Source organism: Siphateles boraxobius, unplaced genomic scaffold (genome assembly GCF_051911475.1).
Source record: "Siphateles boraxobius isolate OS27281-9 unplaced genomic scaffold, OSU_SipBor_1 25, whole genome shotgun sequence".
NCBI classification, from domain to species: Eukaryota; Metazoa; Chordata; class Actinopteri; order Cypriniformes; family Leuciscidae; genus Siphateles; species Siphateles boraxobius.
The window spans coordinates 32,072,993-32,093,424 of NW_027508866.1; the positions used below are offsets into that span (position 1 = coordinate 32,072,993).

Sequence of the window (20,432 nt, forward strand, 5' to 3'; positions counted from 1 at the left end):
GCACAATTTCATTCTTACAGCTTCTTATATTTAAATAGAAAATAAATACAGAAATAAAGCATAGTATAAGAAAAATACAAAGTTTAGTATAATAAATGAAAATTGCACATAAAATTTTATTAAACAAAACTTAAGTCTATTTTAACAATTGTTGAAAAAAAATTGATTAAAAATAAATTTAATATAAATAACTCAAAGGAAAACTTTCAGAAAACATAATTTGGCCGGAAACTCCTTTAAATTTCCATTATTTTTATGTCACATTGCTAGAAATCTAGAGGTGAAATAGTTGGGGTGAGATATGACCCGAACAGTTTGTCTCTTCACCACTTCACTGTATAAAACTGCTTTTCAGGGGTGTTCGCTTTCAGAAACAGCCCTTACACTTTTTAAACAGAATCTTTTTGAAGGCTTTACGGAAGTCCCTGTTAAAGATGGTGTAGATGAGCGGGTTCAGGGCGCTGTTGCAGTAGCCCATCCAGAAAAAGAACTTAAAAAGTGCGTCCGGCAGTTTACAAGCCTGACAAACGGCCTGCAAAATGTAAGTGAAGAAGAAGGGGAACCAGCAGACGACAAAAACCCCAATGATGACCGCAAGGACGAAGGTGAAACGCTTCTCGCGGACGATCATGGCTTTCCTCTTGGTGTTCGGAGTTCCCGCTGGCTTCACGTTGGCAGAGGCCAGCTGGCTGCCCTTTGACGTAGCGATAACGTTCTGGTAGGTTTGGGTTGGGGAGGTAGTCTGGTGGCCGGGCTCCAGTGCCCCCACATTGGAGGTCGCCCCGTTGGCATTATGTCCCCTTACTACCTCAATGTCCGAGCCAGAGCTTGAGCTGTCCTCGTTGTCCTTGCACCTCTTTGAGCGTTTCATCTGCTTTCGAATTTCTACTGGAGGCTGAGGTTGGTTTACAGCCAGATTGGGAACATTCGCAGGGTCAACACCTCCCTGGTCTTTGCCGCTCTGCACCGCCATTCCCGGCGGGACGTCTTTTCTTGGCTCTCCTGGAGGATATCGAGTGTGCTTCTTTGCAATCTGATATATGCGAACGTACACCAGGATCATGATGAGGCACGGGGCAAAGAATGACCCGATGGAGGAGTACAGGATGTACCATAAATCATCGTTGAGTTTGCACTGTGGGCCACCCCCGTCCTTCTGCTCCGGGGTCTTATTCATGGAGACCAGTAGGGGGAAAGAGATGACGGCGGAAATGAGCCACACCACCACGATGGCACCCTTGATCTTGAAAGGGGTGCGCTGGGTGGCGTACTGCACCGGCCGGGAGATGGACAGGTAGCGGTCCAGGCTGATGGCGCACAGGTGCATGATGGAAGACGTGCAGAAGAGCACATCCAGCGCCAAGATGATCTCGCACCAAAACGATTCAAAGTACCAGAAGCCCATTAGCTCATTGGCCAGGGAGAACGGGATGATCAAGGTGGCCACCAGGATGTCTGCCACGGCCAGGGACACCAGGAAAAGGTTCTGAGGTCCTCGCAAAGAGCGGCACGTCAGGACAGCGATGATCACTAGGATGTTCCCAAAGATGGTGAAGAGCATGATGAGCGTCATTGCGGTGGCAAATGCGGCTGTGGCTTCAGGGGAATAACAAGAATTGCATGCACTGATATCCTCTCCTACTCCCAAAGTAGTTGAGCTACTGGTCCTTTGAATTACAACATTTTGAGATGTCATATTTAAGTTCCAGGCTAGACAGAGAAGTGCAAAGTAGTCTTTGATGTAGACTTGAATCCTCTAGTAACCCTTCCAAGAACTAACTTTCTTTTAGAAAAATGTTGAAATTTAAATGTGTCTTTGTAGCAGAGAACTACATCCGCCATGTACTTCCTTTGGCAGATCTCAAGAGAAAAGAACAACTAATCAAAATACTGCATTTACACTAAAAGGGGGTTGTGCAAAATCTGCTAAATTACTCTTTTCAAAGGCAAAAATAATTAAAGTAGCAACAGCAAAACTACAAAAACCTGTCATTATTAATAAAAATATAAAAAATAAAAAACACGTCATGAACTTACCCCAGCATAAGCCAAACTACACAAAAGTCTCGTGTGCCGATCTCATTCCAGTCCAAAATTGAGGCGCTTGGAGATGCGCGCGGACACTATCGCGTCAACAAACACACATTTCTCAGTAAAAGCTAAGGAACTGAATTGGCAAAACACAGAAATCTAAAACGGATTCAAACATGGTAGATTCCGTGGAGTTATATTTGTTCGAATAGCTCTGAAAGTCTCTCGATGCGTGAAAAGGCTCGCCATCTCCAAACACGCGCACCAGCCAAGCCAAAACTAGTTCTTCAAATACCAAACATTAAGACAAACGATCTTAGAATAAACATCTCCATGTCGGGGGGGATCCACTAGAAAGCTTCCGTCTTTAAATAACGTTAATTGTTTCATATTTTAAAATAGACATCATCAACGAAATAAAAAGAAAGCCATTTCATTCATCAATTTAGTTTCCTTGAAGGTTCATAGAACTTTGCGCATCTATCGGTCACTGGAATGAACTGACTTCTAACTGAGCTCGCGCCTCTCTGTGTTCCCCGCCATGACGTCATGAAGATAACCTCTTCGTGACGTCACGTCAGAGTATTACTCCTTAGACTAAAGTGTAAAGCTGTAGCCTACCTTAGTTCTATCATTTTTCACATTGATACATGTAAGTGTCTCAAAGGGAAACCGCATTCAAAAAAAAAAAAACGTTGGGGAAAAAGCTAGTAAAAATGCCCTTAGTTAACTTAGTTAAGTTTCACATACGATGGTTATCTTATCAGGAATTAAGGTAGAGCTGCCAACTCAATGGAAACTTTTCACACGCTCACTTTTCAAAGCTGGTGAACAAAGTCACATAACGTTACATTTACCTCAGCAAAGCCATTTAATGACCATATATAGCATGTTACTAGAACAATTAGCTATAGAGAGTATTTCGCTAAATATGTGCACTATATTACGTATTTATTATATTTTTACTTATACACTATATTGCCAAAAGTATTGGGACACCCCTCCAAATCACTGAATTCAGGTGTTCCAATCATTTTCATGGCCACAGTTGTATCAAATCAAGCACCTAGGCATGCAGACTGCTTCTACAAACATTTGTTAAAGAATGGGTCGCTCTCAGGAGCTCAGTGAATTCAAGCGTGGTACCGTGATAGCTTGCCATGGAAATATTCCAGTGTCAACTGTTATTAGTATTATACTGTAACAAAGTGGAAGCAATTTGGAACAACAACAAATCAGCCACGAAGTGGTAGGCCACGTAAAATAACAGAGTGTGCTCAGCGCATGCTAAAGCGCAAAGTGCGCGGAAGTCGCCAACTTTCTGCAGAGTCAATAGCTACAGACCTCTAAACTTTGTGTGGCCTTCAGATTAGCTCAAGAACAGAGCGTAGAGAGCTTCATGGAATGGGTTTCCATTGCCGAGAGGCTGCATCCAAGCCTGACATCAACAAGCGCAATGCAAAGCGTCAGATGCAGTGATTTAAAGCACGCCGCTATTGGACTCTAGAGCAGTGGAGACGCTTCTCTGTCTGGCAATCCGATGGACGAGTCTGGGTTTGTCGGTTGCCAGGAGAACGGTACTTGCCTGACTGCATTCTGCCAAGTGTAAAGTTTGGTGGAGGGGGGATTAAGGTGTGGGGTTGTTTTTCAGGGGTTGGGCTTGGACCCTCAGTAACAGTGAAAGGAACTCTTAATGCTTAACAAGACATTTTGGACAATTTCATGCTCCCAACTTTGTGGGAACAGTTTGGGGATGGCCCTTTCCTGTTCCAACATGACTGCGCACCAGTGCACAAAGCAAGGTCCATAAAGACATGGATGAGATGGTTCACACAGAAAGCATTTTTGGTTTGAAAACTGTGAGACGCAGGCAGTGGAATTGGGGAAAAGGCGCAAGATCTCGAGACGCGTCTTTTAAAAGTTGAACTTATTTTAACTTGAGTGCTGCGTTTTTAGAACGTTGTGTCATGCGCGAGACTCTGCAAAAGGCACGAGACGCAAGCGCAACGGTTATACATGTCTGTCTTGTTTAGATTGAAAAATAAAGTAGTACGGTGGAATGGAAAAACGTGATTTTCCGGTACAGTACATAGACTGTAAAAAAAGGTACAGTATGAGAGCTTATTAATTACGAAGACGATTATTTATTTTTGCTAATTATTATTTTATTTCAGGAACTGTTGTTAGTTTAGTTTTAGGTTTTCATTTATGTTGAAATTTTTATTTTATTTAGTTTACGAAAATGTTTTTTGACCAATCATTTTACTAAATAGTCCAATAGTTTTAGTTTCAGTATTCGTTTACGAAAATAACCTTATATAAAGGCTTAACCAAATATAACCAAATATTTGTATTTGCATGAGAGCCCAAAGCAGTTTCGCTTTAAATAGATTCATTTTGGCTTGATGTTTGTATGTTGATTACAATGAATGCCACTATAGACTAATTTGTGTTTTATTTTATAATTTATAGCTGCTTATTTTTCATTCTTGTTCTGAATACCGTTACATTTAAAGGGTTTGTTGCGGAGTGAGGGAAAACTAGCCTAGTTTATAGTGTTTATAAATGTTCCATTTTATACTGGTATTTAATATACATAAAGTAATGTAATTGTTTGCTATTACGAGGTTAATGGGTGTTTTTGGAGTAAGATCAATTTCTCTTTCATGAGATATACTTCCTCTTTTTGGCCGGATTATGTTTCTCCATGTTGTAAACATTTTTTTTTTAATTTTTTTGGACATCACTTCTTTGGCTCTCTGGCCCAATATTCACATCTTTGATTAATATTTTGAGTGTTTAAGTTTTTTTCTTTTACAATGTATTACATCTGCCACAATGGAAATATATAACTGCTCCAAAAAATGTATGGTCCGGACCTCTGCTGTGAAGGTAATATAGAGACAGCACCGCTTAGAACTTTAATTGAATACCCCTGCTATGTATTCAAGTTTCATTAAATATATTCAGAGTTTCATTCCATATATTCACACTCTCATTTCATATATTCAAATATAATTCCATATATTCACACTCTCATTGCATATATTCAAGTATCATTCCATTTATTCAGAGTATTACCCCATTTTTTCAGAGTTTCATTTCAAATATTTAGAGTATCATTCCATATATTCACACTCTCATTGCATATATTTAAGTATCATTCAGTTTCATTCCATACATTCACACTTTTTTTCCATACACTCAAACTACATATTCTAAATACAATAGTTTCCTGAACATGCGATTATATATATATTACACACACACAAACAAATATATATATGTTTGTGTTTATGTGTGTTTGTGTATATATATATATATATATATATATATATATATATATATATATAAAAATGTATACAGTTACAGTTATAATTCATAAAATTATATATTAAATTTATGAATTTAACTGTATAAACTAAACTAAAAAAACTGTTAAAATTGATAGTCCTATGTCTGTCAACGAGTAAAAAATAAAATAATAATTCACCCAGTTTATGAGCAATATTAAATCACAGCCAAATATAAACTGTGTGTGTGATAGAGGCACTCTGGATTATGACATATGCTGGTTCCAAGAAATCGAATAAACAACAACAATGTAAATCAAAGACAAAACTCAGATTCACTGCCTAACATCACTGGCTGTCATAGTCCAATCCAGCCACACAATAGACAGCCAGCAAAACTTCCCACACAGCTGTCATGAAATTTTGAAAACAATCTCCGTAAAATATGTAGATGACTCAAATGTACATTTATTTTCACAAATACATATACAAGAACAGCCAATTCCTGCAGGACGCTTAGTAAAACCAAATTTGGAGAAGCAGTATTGTCAAAGAAATGCTGGTCATTCCAAGCTCTGCTTCTCTGCACTCACACTCACTGATATCATTTAGAAGCTAAATGAAAACACAAAAGACTTCTAATCACAGCACAAAAATATTTAAAGTCTTATCGGGAGGCATTAATCAGTGCACAAATCATTTACATAATTGTCCATGTCTTCTTTAAACACAAAACACACTGGGAGAGGTTATGATAGCCCAGAGCGTCAGACTGCAGACACTTAACATCCATTACTTTCAATCAGAATCTATCCAATTAAGCAAGGATAGAGACCAAGAAGACTCTTATCCAGGAAATCCATGCCATTCGTTAGTTAAACATCATACAAGTCAAGACCATGCTTTTAATGAAAACAGCGGATGTTCAGATTGTTACAGATGTTAAAGCTAGATAAAGCCATACATCTTGCTCTGCATTTGCTTTATTTTCCTCTCACCCCAGAGAATGAAGCCTCTCTTGGGTTTAAGGGGTCTGGTACTTTCCAAGAGAGGTGAAGCTCTCTGAAATGCAGCGGAGCCAGAGGTGTCTCCAAGAAAGAGCAACATTGTCTTTGAACGTACACTGAAAAGGTCACAACCAACACCCTGGAGGCCAGCGAGTTTCCAGAAAGAGACACACTCGTGCGAGTTCCTCATGTTTGATGTGGCACCTCAGCTGATAAAACGCAAAAACTAATGGAATGCGTGCTGATGCAGATACACAAGTTATACATCACCCCAAAATCAAGAGAAACAAGGAATTCTATTTTGCTTAAATACTAAATAATTCTCAATGGTTCTGCATTTTTGCTTTATGACATGGAAAACTAAAGCACATAAATAATTAACATTCCATATGTTCACTTTCCAAAGACATTTATAAAGGCTCAAGGTAATCATGAACATGCACATTGATTTACACAAAAAAGGATTTCTGGTTGGCTAGTTTATTTGACAAGAAAACAAGAGAAAAAATATTATCAAATTATCTTCGCAGAAACTAGATCTGTGGTAATTCTATGAAATGTCAGTAGGCACAATTTCATTCTTACAGCTTCTTATATTTAAATAGAAAATAAATACAGAAATAAAGCATAGTATAAGAAAAATACATAAAATTATTAAACAAAACTTAAGTCTATTTTAACAATTGTTGAAAAAAAAAAAATAGATTAGAAATAAATTTAATATAAATAACTCAAAGGAAAACCTTCAGAAAACATAATTTGGCCGGAAACTCCTTTAAATTTCCATTATTTTTATGTCACATTGCTAGAAATCTAGAGGTGAAATAGTTGGGGTGAGATATGACCCGAACAGTTTGTCTCTTCACCACTTCACTGTATAAAACTGCTTTTCAGGGGTGTTCGCTTTCAGAAACAGCCCTTACACTTTTTAAACAGAATCTTTTTGAAGGCTTTACGGAAGTCCCTGTTAAAGATGGTGTAGATGAGCGGGTTCAGGGCGCTGTTGCAGTAGCCCATCCAGAAAAAGAACTTAAAAAGTGCGTCCGGCAGTTTACAAGCCTGACAAACGGCCTGCAAAATGTAAGTGAAGAAGAAGGGGAACCAGCAGACGACAAAAACCCCAATGACGACCGCAAGGACGAAGGTGAAACGCTTCTCGCGGACGATCATGGCTTTCCTCTTGGTGTTCGGAGTTCCCGCTGGGTTCACGTTGGCAGAGGCCAGCTGGCTGCCCTTTGACGTAGCGATAACGTTCTGGTAGGTTTGGGTTGGGGAGGTAGTCTGGTGGCCGGGCTCCAGTGCCCCCACATTGGAGGTCGCCCCGTTGGCATTATGTCCCCTTACTACCTCAATGTCCGAGCCAGAGCTTGAGCTGTCCTCGTTGTCCTTGCACCTCTTTGAGCGTTTCATCTGCTTTCGAATTTCTACTGGAGGCTGAGGTTGGTTTACAGCCAGATTGGGAACATTCGCAGGGTCAACACCTCCCTGGTCTTTGCCGCTCTGCACCGCCATTCCCGGCGGGACGTCTTTTCTTGGCTCTCCTGGAGGATATCGAGTGTGCTTCTTTGCAATCTGATATATGCGAACGTACACCAGGATCATGATGAGGCACGGGGCAAAGAATGACCCGATGGAGGAGTACAGGATGTACCATAAATCATCGTTGAGTTTGCACTGTGGGCCACCCCCGTCCTTCTGCTCCGGGGTCTTATTCATGGAGACCAGTAGGGGGAAAGAGATGACGGCGGAAATGAGCCACACCACCACGATGGCACCCTTGATCTTGAAAGGGGTGCGCTGGGTGGCGTACTGCACCGGCCGGGAGATGGACAGGTAGCGGTCCAGGCTGATGGCGCACAGGTGCATGATGGAAGACGTGCAGAAGAGCACATCCAGCGCCAAGATGATCTCGCACCAAAACAATTCAAAGTACCAGAAGCCCATTAGCTCATTGGCCAGGGAGAACGGGATGATCAAGGTGGCCACCAGGATGTCTGCCGCGGCCAGGGACACCAGGAAAAGGTTCTGAGGTCCTCGCAAGGAGCGGCACGTCAGGACAGCGATGATCACTAGGATGTTCCCAAAGATGGTGAAGAGCATGATGAGCGTCATTGCGGTGGCAAATGCGGCTGTGGCTTCAGGGGAATAACAAGAATTGCATGCACTGATATCCTCTCCTACTCCCAAAGTAGTTGAGCTACTGGTCCTTTGAATTACAACATTTGGAGATGTCATATTTAAGTTCCAGGCTAGACAGAGAAGTGCAAAGTAGTCTTTGACGTAGACTTGAATCCTCTAGTAACCCTTCCAAGAACTAACTTTCTTTTAGAAAACTGTTGAAATTGAAATGTGTCTTTGTAGCAGAGAACTACATCCTCCATGTGCTTCCTTTGGCAGATCTCAAGAGAAAAGAAAAACTAATCAAAATACTGCATTTAGACTAAAAGGGGGTTGTGCAAAATCTGCAAAATTACTCTTTTCAGAGGCAAAAATAATTAAAGTAGCAACAGCAAAACTACAAAAGCCTGTCATTATTAATAAAAAGATACAAAAATAAAAAACACGTCATGAACTTACCCCAGCATAAGCCAAACTACACAAAAGTCTCGTGTGCCGATCTCATTCCAGTCCAAAATTGAGGCGCTTGGAGATGCGCGCGGACACTATCGCGTCAACAAACACACATTTCTCAGTAAAAGCTAAGGAACTGAATTGGCAAAACACAGAAATCTAAAACGGATTCAAACATGGTAGATTCCGTGGAGTTATATTTGTTCGAATAGCTCTGAAAGTCTCTCGATGCGTGAAAAGGCTCGCCATCTCCAAACACGCGCACCAGCCAAGCCAAAACTAGTTCTTCAAATACCAAACATTAAGACAAACGATCTTAGAATAAACATCTCCATGTCGGGGGAAATCCACTAAGGAAAGCTTCAGTCTTTAAATAACGTTGATTGTTTCATATTTTAAAATAGACTATCATCAACGAAATAAAAAGAAAGCCATTTCATTCATCAATTTAGTTTCCTTGAAGGTTCATAGAACTTTGCGCATCTGTCACTGGAATGAACTGACTTCTAACTGAGCTCGCGCCTCTCTGTGTTCCCCGCCATGACGTCAGGAAGATAACCTCGTCGTGACGTCACGTCAGAGTATTACTCCTTAGACTAAAGTGTAAAGCTGTAGCCTACCTTAGTTCTATCATTTTTCACATTGATACATGTAAGTGTCTCAAAGGGAAACCGCATTCAAAAAAAAAAACCTTGGGGAAAAAGCAAGTAAAAATGCCCTTAGTTACTTAGTTAAATTTAATTTGATTGAAACGCGAGGCAGGGTTTAGACGCGCTATGTGTGAACTAAAGAGTAATTTGTGGATTGTGCAAGATATTTCTGAAACTTTATTCCCCCTGCTCTTGCTTAGTTTACTTTACATTTATGAAAATTAAATAAACAGGATTTATATTAATGTCATCATAATGGAGCTGAGTATCATTCCACTCTGGAGCATGAATAAAAACTTGCAACCTTTCAGGTGTTTGCAAGGCCTTAAAAAGGTAGAAAGGTAGAAATTTACTAGAATCACTACAGGTGATTGTACAAAAAACAACGATATCAGACTGCAAGATATGAAATGGAATTGTTAATATTAATATGCTGGTGAAAGTAACTAATTTTATGTGTAATGTTTTTGTGTTGTGTGACGAGAATTTGAGTTAATGACATGGTCTGTAATGTTGCCAAAAGTAAGTACGAGTATATTTTTTTCAACATTCACATAATTCTACTAGAAACATGCAAAGCAAAAACAAAAAAGTGAACATTGACTGCCACCTACTGGACAAAACTTAGAAATGTTAGTTCAAAAAGTAAATTCTGTCATTTACTAACTCACCCTCAAGTTGTTCCAAATCTGTTGTGAAGTTGTAGTAATTCTAGGAATTTCTAAAGTAATTGAATAGACCCAAAGCTATGGAAGCCCGTTTCCACCATAGTTGAGAAAGTATCTCATAATTATGACTTAGTATCTCATTATATCGAGAAAGTTTCTAATAATTATGACTTAGTATCACATTATATTGAGAAATTCTCATAATAATGAGATATTAAGTCATAATGAGATAAGTCATAATTATGAGAAACATTCTCGTAATAATGACTTAACATCTCATAATAATGAGAAACTTTCTCGTAATAATGACTAAGCATCTCGTAATAATGACTTAGCATCTCGTAATAATGAGAAACTTTCTCGTAATAATGACTTAACTATGGAAGTATGGAAGTATGGAAGCCCATTCCCGCCACATAAGAAAAAAAATCGAGCATTCTTAAATCATAATTATGACATAAAAAGTCGAATTTATGATTTACTAAATCGAAATTATGACTTTAAAAGTCATAAGTATGATAAAAAAAGTCGAAATTGACATGCCAAATCGAAATTGAGATTAAAAAAATAGAAATTATGACTTTAAAAATCGAAATTATGACTTTCCGACTGGCACTCTCATTGTTCTGAAGCGACCCGACACATGATGAATTATGAACAGATTGAGTAGTTGTTCACCTCTGCACTGCAAAGATGGATTTTGATTGATTGAATTAATTTGACTGGTAACAGTGGTACTGTATAATTAAGTATTATTCTATAAATAAGTATACTTACTGTATAATTTGAATGTTAGTATTTGACATAAAAGGTGATGCATAACTCTAAATAAGTTTAGAAAGTATGTCCATATATAGGTGAAAATGCCCCTGGAAATCAATTTAAGGTGGCAAATATTGCCCCTTAATTAAAAAAAATAATTTCTGTCACTGCTGTGAACTGACCACTGCATAGAATATGAAAAATATGAATATCTTTGTGAGTCAGCTGTCAACAGGCCTAAACCAGCCATGGCACAAGCACAAAAACACAATCAGTAAAATATCATCTAATTATCATCAACAAAACGTTGAAAATATTGAGATATATTTTTGTCAATATTGCACACTCCATACGGTATTAATTTTGATTTCTTCAGGTCTTAAAAAGCTTTAAATTTGACTTTAAAAAGTGTGCAGGAACCCTGCAAGCGGTTAGACAGTTACCTAGCAAGTCAGTTGTTTTCAGTAAATGAATTAATAAGCTTGTTGGTCCCCATTGCTTTTGCTCTAGTTCTCACCAAAATGAAGAGAAAGAAGGACATCATGTCAATTACAGTTACTGTGACTAATACTGAATATGTAATGCAAATGTAAAAATATAATGGAAATGCAAATAAATTGTTGAATGATAATAAACATGGTATTTTGCCTGTTAATGCCTGCAGTGCCGTGCAGAAAATGATATGACAACAATAAGGTCTAAATCTGTCCCCTCTAACTGTACAACTGGCCCCAGCTAAGCCTCCCCAGTTGAAATGGTCTAGAACCGCCACTGGAAATACTCCTTAATCTGTTCATAATTCATCATGTGTCGGGTCGCGTCAGAACAATGAGGGTGCCAGTCGGAAAGTCATAATTTCGATTTTTTTAATCTCATAATTTCGATTTGGCATGTCAAAATTTCGACTTTTTATCTCATACTTATGACTTTTAAAGTCATAATTTCGATTTAGTAAGTCATAAATTCGACTTTTTATGTCATAATTATGACTTAAGAATGCTAGATTTTTTTCTTATGTGGCGGGAATGGGCTTCCATAGTTATGAGATGTTAAGTCATTATTACGAGAAAGTTTCTCATAATAATGAGATGCTAAGTCATTATTATGAGAAAATTTCTCATTATTATGAGATACTTAAGTCGTTATTACGAGAACCTCTCTCATAATTATGACTTAGTATCTCATTATTATGAGAAACTTTCTCAATATAATGAGATACTAAGTCATAATTATGAGAAAGTTTCTCATTATTATGAATTAGATAATCTTTTTTTTACTCAACTATGGCAGAAACGGGCTTCCATACGATATGGAAAGAAAAAAAAGTCAAGATGCAGAATGAGATCGCACTTCTTAGAACTAACAATAGTACGCTTAAATCAACTGTGGAAACATCGTCCAACAATTTGGATGAAGCGAAGGCGGCTTGTCAGAGAAAAAACGAAGGAAGACATTAGGTGTTTTTTTTTTTTTTTAATCCAGTTTCAGAGATGCCAGATTTGAAGGAAGACAGTGCTGAGGGTTGGGAAAAAGATTCTCAGTCATTCAGTAGCCAATACTCTGACTGTACAGGTAGGTTTCCCATGGCACCAGTCCATGCTACAACGACTATGCGCAATAGTGAAGGGGAAGAACCAATGACTTCTACTGTAGTCAGAGGTTTAAATCCAAATGAATTAGAAGTTGTGATCAAGAATATTGGGAAATTTGATCCTGCCAAACATGACCCATTAGATTTTTTTGAAAAACTTGGGAGGAATATGCTGAAGTTTACCAGTTTACAGATGGTGATGCATGCGTATGGTTAAGAATGTGTTTGCCTGACACTTTGTCTGGAGCCTTAACTCAGAAAGTAAAGGACAGAAATGCTAATAAGTCAGAGGAAAAAGGCACTGCTTGAAGTCTTAGGTGTGATGTCAGTTAATTGGGGTAAAATATCATAGATGCACATGAGGAAAGGGGAGCATCCAGCAGCATTTTCATAACGATTATTGGAGATGTTTAAAACTTTCAGTGGTAATCCTGATATTACTAAGAATCATGTCAGTTTCAAGTCTGCCTTGATTAACAAATGTGACCCACTCACCCGGTCTGCTGTGACGATGCTTGTGACACCACTCTCTGAATACCATGACATTATTGGTAAAATGACACAGTTGTCCAACAATAAAGCTATGCAAATAGTTAAATGAAAACTGCCAAATCTAGACATCCAGTTGCTGCCTTTGGCGGGAGAGAATGTTCTACTACATTGTATAATGGTTTCCATCATAGACCAAGGAGATTTGCAAGAACAAATTCAGAAGGTGTTGTTCTTTGCTATACATGTGGAAAAGCTGGTCACATTGCTAGAGATTGTCAAGACAATGAGAGACCTCTTCAAAGCTTTGTCTGTCATGCAGGTGGAAAGGATGGTCACATTGCAAGGCACTGTTTGGAGAAAAGAAAGGAAGATCAGGAAGTTTGTTTTGCTTGTGGAACGATGGGGGACAAGGCAAGACAGTGTCACTTTTCACACAAAAAAAGATGGGCTATCGTGGTTTGCTTAAGAAAATAGGCAATTTAGAAATCCAGTTGGCACTGTTGAAAGAAAATGAAGCGATTCACACCTTGTCAAACATATCACTGCAAGAGCAACATGACTGTAGATGCTGATGCAAATTAGATTTAGTTTTATGATAGTAACACATTTTAGAAAAAGGTTTACTATCAAAAGGGGGGTGATTATTAATTTATGGAACATGTTTTATTGGCATTGCTATGTACTTGTAATTTATAATAAATGTTTTATAATTTATAATAAATGTTTTAATGGCATTATGTTTAGAAATAATTTTTAAAAAACATTACCGATGTTTGATGTTTTGAGATTAAACTTCTGTGATTTTGATGTTTGAATGTGAAAAGATGATTGTGGGGGAAAGAGGGGCAACCTCTTCTTTTGATCATTGTTTCAGATATAAGCATCGAGATGTTTGTCTGAAACGTGTAACCTCCTGGAGAAAGATGACATGGTCGTTTGAAGGACAAGGAACCAGTGGAGCCAGGGGATTTTCTTAAGAAAAAGAACAGAATACAGAGATTTCCAGACCTGCAAGATCCAAAACTCCAGGCCTAAAAGACCTAGAAACCCTGAGACCAACCATGGGATGGATGGAACTGATGAAGAGGCACAGACTCGAACACCACCAGTGACTGCTTATTCTAGAAGGACTTACGGTATGGTCCATGTGAAAAAGAATGAACAATGAGAAAAGAAACAAGAAGAGATCAAACCATTTCAGAGACTACAGACAGCAGTCTTTGCACATAGATGGAAAACAAGTGGGCAGAGGACATACCCACTCTAAGAAATGCACAAAGACACAGACTTACTGCACATGAAGAGACAAATATATGACTACTCATTTGCATTAAATAAATTATTGTCTATTGGATGCACACATGTGGATAAAGGATGCCACATTGAGAAAATTGACAATACACATGACAAAATGAAAAAGCATGCAAGTCATGATAGCGGATGACATTGTTTCTTTACATTTATTACGTCATTCTAAGTGGAAATGTGAACGTGATTCAATTAAGTCCGTAGTCGATATAATGGTTATGCTTGGAGACGCGTGATTAATTGGTTTATTTAAGAGCTATGGTTAAAGTTGAATGGTTTCATTCTTAGATGAACTGCTTTGTATATTTGGATGTGATTAATAACTATTTATTTCTAAATTAATACTGATCTAATGCCTTTCTTTTTTTTATTGCATTTAAAGGTTATTAACCTATTAAACTCCAGTGATGTATGAATTACAACTGATGGTTTTGGAAAATTAAATAAATTTAAAGAAAAAAGATTTTAAGGAACCGAGTTGTCCAAGTGTCCTCTGTCGTCTCCTAAGCCTTTTTCGAGTTTAAGGCAGTCACTGAAGCTACACCACAGATAAGTCGACAGTTGATAGCCATGCGGAGCAGTGAGGACGTCAAAGGATAAAAGGCCTGAAGCATCCAGGGAGAAAGCTGTTGACGCAGAAGAGAGCAGTACAGTCTAGGAGGACAAGATGGCAGAAGATGTTCTGGAGAAGACAGTCAAACAGCTCAAGAGAGAAAGGACCACTGCAAAAAGCAACTTCACCAGAGAAGCCAATTTCCTCAGTAGAGCGGCAGAAACCATATTGGAAACAGAGCTAAGGGAGGAGTTCAATAGGCTATCTGGCTGTTTAAGGAAAGCTCTGGAAGCAAATGATGACTATATGACTGCATTGTTGGATGAGACTCAAATGTCAGAAGAGGAGGATGGAGTGCTTGGAGAGCAGCAAGAGGGTGACAGAGAACTGCTAGCGAAAGTGAAGAAAGATTTGAGGAGGTGAGGGACCTTGTACAAGTGAACCTGTGGTCAAGATATGGACAGGATGAGCTCACAACAGCAATCTCTGAGGCAGCAAAGGCCTGTGATCAAGCTAGTAACTTACCTGTTTGAGGTATTAACCTGGAGGGATATGAGGTGCACCTGGCACTCCTGGAGAAGCGGATAAAGGGGGCTAGCAGAATAATGTCAGCCTGGGAGCAATGGGTCCCCATGGCGAGAAGAGGGGACCTAGAAGGCAGAATCAAAGACCTGAAAGCAACCAACAACATGCTTGAGCTAAGAAAAGCTGAATTTGTCACTGCACGGAGGATTGCAGAGGGGGTGCTAGCCACCGAAGCTTCAGGAGGTGAGAGAGAGAGGGTGGTGCCCACACCAGCATCACCAATTGTGAGAATTAAGCCTACTAGTCTTCCCATTTTCAGTGGCTGCAAAAGAGGATATCACAGGTGGAGAAAAGACTGGGAGAACCTGCAGAGGTAGGGGGAGCCGTCTGGATCAGCCGAGGTCAAGAAGATGCAACTCCTGGACAGTGTGGACAGCCAGATTTTAAGAGACCTCAGACTGTCAACTTACAAGACTGCTGAGGATATATTCAGAGTCATGGAGAATAGGTATGGAAATCAGTCAACCATTGCCATTGAAATCCTTGAAGAGCTAGAGAGGATTCCTCCTGTAAAGGGAAACCAGCCAAGGAGAGTCATTGACCTCATACAGTCTGTAGAAAAAGCTCTGGTAGATCTCACAGAGCTAGGCAATTCTGGTGCATTAAGGAACCCCCTGGTAATCAAGTCAATAGAGAGCAGGTTACCAGACTTTATAAAAAGAGACTGGCTAGTGTTTATGGTGAATCCAAGCAATAATGTCACCCCTGACAACCATTTTGACATGCTGCTAAAATTTCTGAAAAATCAGGAAAAGATTCTTGAAAGGCTTGAAAAGCTAAGGATTGGAGAGAAGATGGAGAAATCAGACCGTCCAGAAAAGAAATATGAGAGAAGATATGCCTCTACAAGAACCAAAACGAAAGTTGATTTGGGAGATGTATGTGTTGTGTGCGGAAATGGGAGACACTGCAACAAAATCTTCTGTAGGAAGTTCAGAGGACTGAACCTACCTGAGAAGGTGGCTGTTTTGAAAAAGCTGGGAGCCTGCAAAAAATGTCTTGGATGTCATGATGATGAAGGATATTGCAGAGACGCATACCTATGCAGAAACAAGGACTGTAAGAAGGGAAGCAGCTCAGATCACCATTACTTTCTCTGCCCGAAAGGAGAATTCAAGCGGGGAGGGGTGAAGGGTGTGAAAGGAAGCAGAGTGAGGAGCAAATTGACAGAAAAGCAGGAGGATTTCTTGGCTAAACTTTTTCCTGAGCTAGCTGAAGAGTGCAGAAGAGCTTTCACCAACAAGACTGCACACATACTGTACAAGCACCACAGGGAGGAACCAGTCTGAACTTTTAACAAGATATGGCCTGCGTGAGCTTCCTGTCCTCATGATGCTGATGGAGGTCACTTCAAATGCAGGGCAGAAGGTCAGGACTCTGGTGCACCTGGCGTCAGACACAAACTACATTACCTATAAAGCTGCAGACAGAATGAGACTACAAAGAGAAAAGATAACCTTATTTGTCCACGGAGTAGGTGGATGACCATGAGGGTGAGCACTGAGAGATATCTGCTGAGAGTCAGAGTCAAGACCTGTAAAGGGACAGAGAGGGTCCATGAGCTTATCTGCTATGGCCTAGATGAGATACATGTGCATCTTAGGGCTAGCTACCATGTTAGCTTAGCACACCATCAATACATGACAATTTATGAGATTAAAACCATGTTTGTTCTCCAAACTTAGTTTATAATGCAAGTCGAGTGTTTTAAACAACCTTCTGTGATCTGATTTGGCTTCAGATAAAAAAAATAAAAAAAAAATCGGACAGAAAATATATTATGTAATGGTATTCTACACAATGATAAAGTCTATATCGATTAGCATTACATTATAAATATAATCTATTATTATGAAAATACCTGACATGGCTCGAAGAACACAGGTAAATCAAATATCATTGCAATCATGTTTATAGTCTTCAAAACGTCTTTATCTGCATGTTACGGCGATCTCTGGAAGCTTTGTTTCGGGACTTCCTGGATGTCACATGATTATGGCACTTCTTCATGTGTTCCATATATGGACTGCATGTGCACAGGGCACCCTCAGGCTGCCAGTATGGATTGAAAACACAGTACATCAGAGTATCCAGCGTTCATAATGATTACAACGGCCCATTTGGGTATAAATTCAATCAATATTATTCCTGTCTATATAAATCTGAAGTAAACCTATGAGAATCTATCAATATTTCTCCAAATCTGCACATTTTTGAGCTAAAAGCCCTGAGAGACGTTGTTTTGTCAAGCGCTGTCATGACGACCTCACAGGAGTTTTTTTCTGAATGAGACCGGCTGACGATCATAATTCATATTAAAGGTATCGACTCAATTTGTGTCAGGAGTTATGTAATCAAAAAATAAGACATATCTGTCACTATAAGTTTCTTAGAATACAATAGTGGTCAAATACTGAAACTTGAGTCTTTTATCTTTTTAATGATGTATAGTTTGTCAAGGTAATAACTTTAAATCTGATAGTAATTTTGAACTATTTAAACAAAAAAACGCTTCAGTGCGCCAGCGCTCTGGCAACGGTTAACTTCCCATAATGACCTGGAGCAACTGGACAAAATCACAGGATGAGTGGATGAAATTCTGAGAGCTGGTGGTTTTTTTTCTCAAACCGTGGGTCTGGTCAGGCCAAAGTGGGAGGCAAGGAACAGCAGGAGAAGGCCTGAAATCAGTTGACGTATCAGGAAAAAAATCAAAGTCTGATCCTTCCAAATCAGATGAGGGATGAGGAAAACAAAGCCCTGGGAATTGGATACCAGGTCGAAGAGGACAGGCTCTACATGATGACCTCAATCAACTTCTCCAAAAGAAAAAAGAAGATGAGACTGGGCAAGGATCTTCTCGCAGATGAGGTGAGATCTGAGGCACCAAACCCACTCACGAGGAGAGAGCTGCTTCGCCACGTTGCTGGGCTTTATGACCCTATTGGCCTAGTTACACCTGCCAAACCGAAGGGCGCCATCATAGTCAGGAGAGCATTTCAGGAATCAGGGGGTGAAAGCTGACCCGGGAAACCTGGGATAAGCCACTTTCAGAGGGCCTCAGAGCAGAAGCCATTCAGTTGTTTGAAGAGTATGTTCAGCTTGGACAGGTCAAATTCCAGAGGAGTCTCACACAAGCTGGCTGGAAAGGGGAACCATGGGGAGTCACATTCTCAGATGGAAGTGAGAAAACCTATGGAGCTGTGATGTACCTGAGCTGGAGAACAAGTCAAGGTGTTGAGGTCCGGCTTGTTGAATCAAAAGCCAAGCTGACGCAGCTGGATCAGAAAGAGGATGTAGTCAAGGCTGAGGTCTGCGGAGCAGTGTTTGCAGCCAGGCTCAGGAAGTATGTCGAAAAGCATGGTTGGATGAAGATTGAGCGATGGTTCCATCTAGTCGACAGTCAGACAGTCCTGGGAACCATTCAAAGAGACAGTTACGGGTACCAGACTTTTTTTGCGAACAGAGTTGGTGAGAAAGCTGGGCCAGTTGCAGACTGGTGGTGGATCCCGGGAGGTTTAAACATAGCTGACATTAGATCTTCAGGAGTACCTCCTCTTGTAATAAACGAGGATTCCATATGGCAAAATGGACCAGAGTTCCTGAAATGGACAATAGAGGAGTGGCCTGTAAGATCAGCAAAAGTAGTTGCATCACATGCCAGAGAGTGCGAACAAGCTGCAGAGAAAGGCATTTTCAGCATCAGCGACCAGAGCTCAAGCAAAAGTCAGCCCTGGAGAGGCTCCAAAGGCAGTCTTAAAGAATCTAAAAGGAAGGAAAAACAGCCAGCCCAACTCTTCCTATCACAAGACCACCATCTGGCTGGGTAATACGGAATCTTGTGGACGTGAGAAGCTTCAGTAGCTTATCCAGGCTGACCAGAGTCATCGGCTGGGTGTGGCGAGCCGCCAAAATGTGGCTTAAGATGAAGGGCCAGACCAGAAGAAAAGCGAAGTGGGAGGCGGAGTCACTTAAAGGAAAGAGCAGTGAAGCTGTACTGACAGTGGGTGAGCGTAAGGATGCGCTCAGAGATCTTTCTTGCAGCTCAGGAAGGTGTAACTTTCTCAGACACTACACTAAACAGGTTGGCAGTGTACAAAGATGTGGAATCTGGACTCTTTGTGTGTGGAGGCAGGATTCAAATGTTTGACAAAGATTGCAGTACCGATATTACCTTATGAGGCGTGGGTGTCTACATTGCTAACACAAGAAGCCCACAAAGCGAACCATGAGGTAATAGCAGGAACCCTCTGAGGATGAGAAGAAAAGCCTGGGTGATAAAAGGTCAGAGACTTTCCAAGAAAATGGTAGACCGCTGTGTGATCTGCAGAAAGATCAGAGCAAGACAGTGTCAGCAGATCATGAGTGACCTTCCACCTGAGCGAAGAGGCCCAGCAGCGCCATTTTAGTTCACAACCATGGACCTGTTTGGCCCTTATGAGGTGAAGGATGAGGTGAAAAAAAGGGTCAAACTGAAAGTCTGGGGAATAGTGTTCTGCTGCATGGCTTCAAGAGAGATACACACTGATGTAGTGAGCGATCAGTCGTCTGGAGGCTTCCTGCTGGCCTACAAAAGATTCACTTCAATAAGAGGACACCCCAGAAAACTGTGGTCCGATCCTGGTACTAACTTTGTGGGAGCCAAACCTGCTCTTGAGGAGCTTCACACATTTTTGGAACATCTGGACAAGTCTGAGCTTAAGGAGGAAGTAACCAAACATGGCACAGAGTGGTTTTGGAGGATCTACCCTGCAGATTCTCCGCACAGGAATGGGGCAGCAGAGGCAGCCGTTCGAATAGTGAAAAGCGGGCCCTGAACAACCTTGGTGGAAATGGAGTTTTCACATGGGGGGAATTTCAGACATTTCTCTTCATGGCAGCCAACTTGGCAAATGAGAGGCCCATAGATGCCAGGACTCAAAGC

At 40.2% G+C, this 20,432-nt stretch overlaps 2 protein-coding genes across 2 annotated transcripts; both read right to left on the reverse strand.

Moving 5' to 3' along the window:
* Window positions 1-229: 229 nt before the first annotated feature.
* On the reverse strand, window positions 230-1,621 carry LOC143749599 (alpha-2B adrenergic receptor-like). The gene has a single exon (XM_077242030.1). The coding sequence runs from the start codon at window positions 1,571-1,573 to the stop codon at window positions 368-370; it is 1,206 nt and encodes a 401-aa protein (XP_077098145.1). The 5' UTR covers window positions 1,574-1,621; the 3' UTR covers window positions 230-367.
* A 4,151-nt stretch (window positions 1,622-5,772) lies between these two features.
* Window positions 5,773-9,430, reverse strand: LOC143749600 (alpha-2B adrenergic receptor-like). Its single transcript, XM_077242031.1, has 2 exons — window positions 8,909-9,430; window positions 5,773-8,730 (listed from the first exon to the last, which is right to left on the reverse strand). Exon 2 carries the CDS (start codon window positions 8,564-8,566, stop codon window positions 7,238-7,240), a length of 1,329 nt encoding a protein of 442 aa, XP_077098146.1. The 5' UTR covers window positions 8,567-8,730; window positions 8,909-9,430; the 3' UTR covers window positions 5,773-7,237.
* Between the last annotated feature and the right edge of the window lie 11,002 nt (window positions 9,431-20,432).

Bases quoted from the DNA above. Each gene is read 5' to 3' on its own strand.
- LOC143749600 (XM_077242031.1), bottom strand. From the start codon at position 8,566: ATGACATCTCCAAATGTTGTAATTCAAAGGACCAGTAGCTCAACTACT.
- LOC143749599 (XM_077242030.1), bottom strand. From the start codon at position 1,573: ATGACGCTCATCATGCTCTTCACCATCTTTGGGAACATCCTAGTGATC.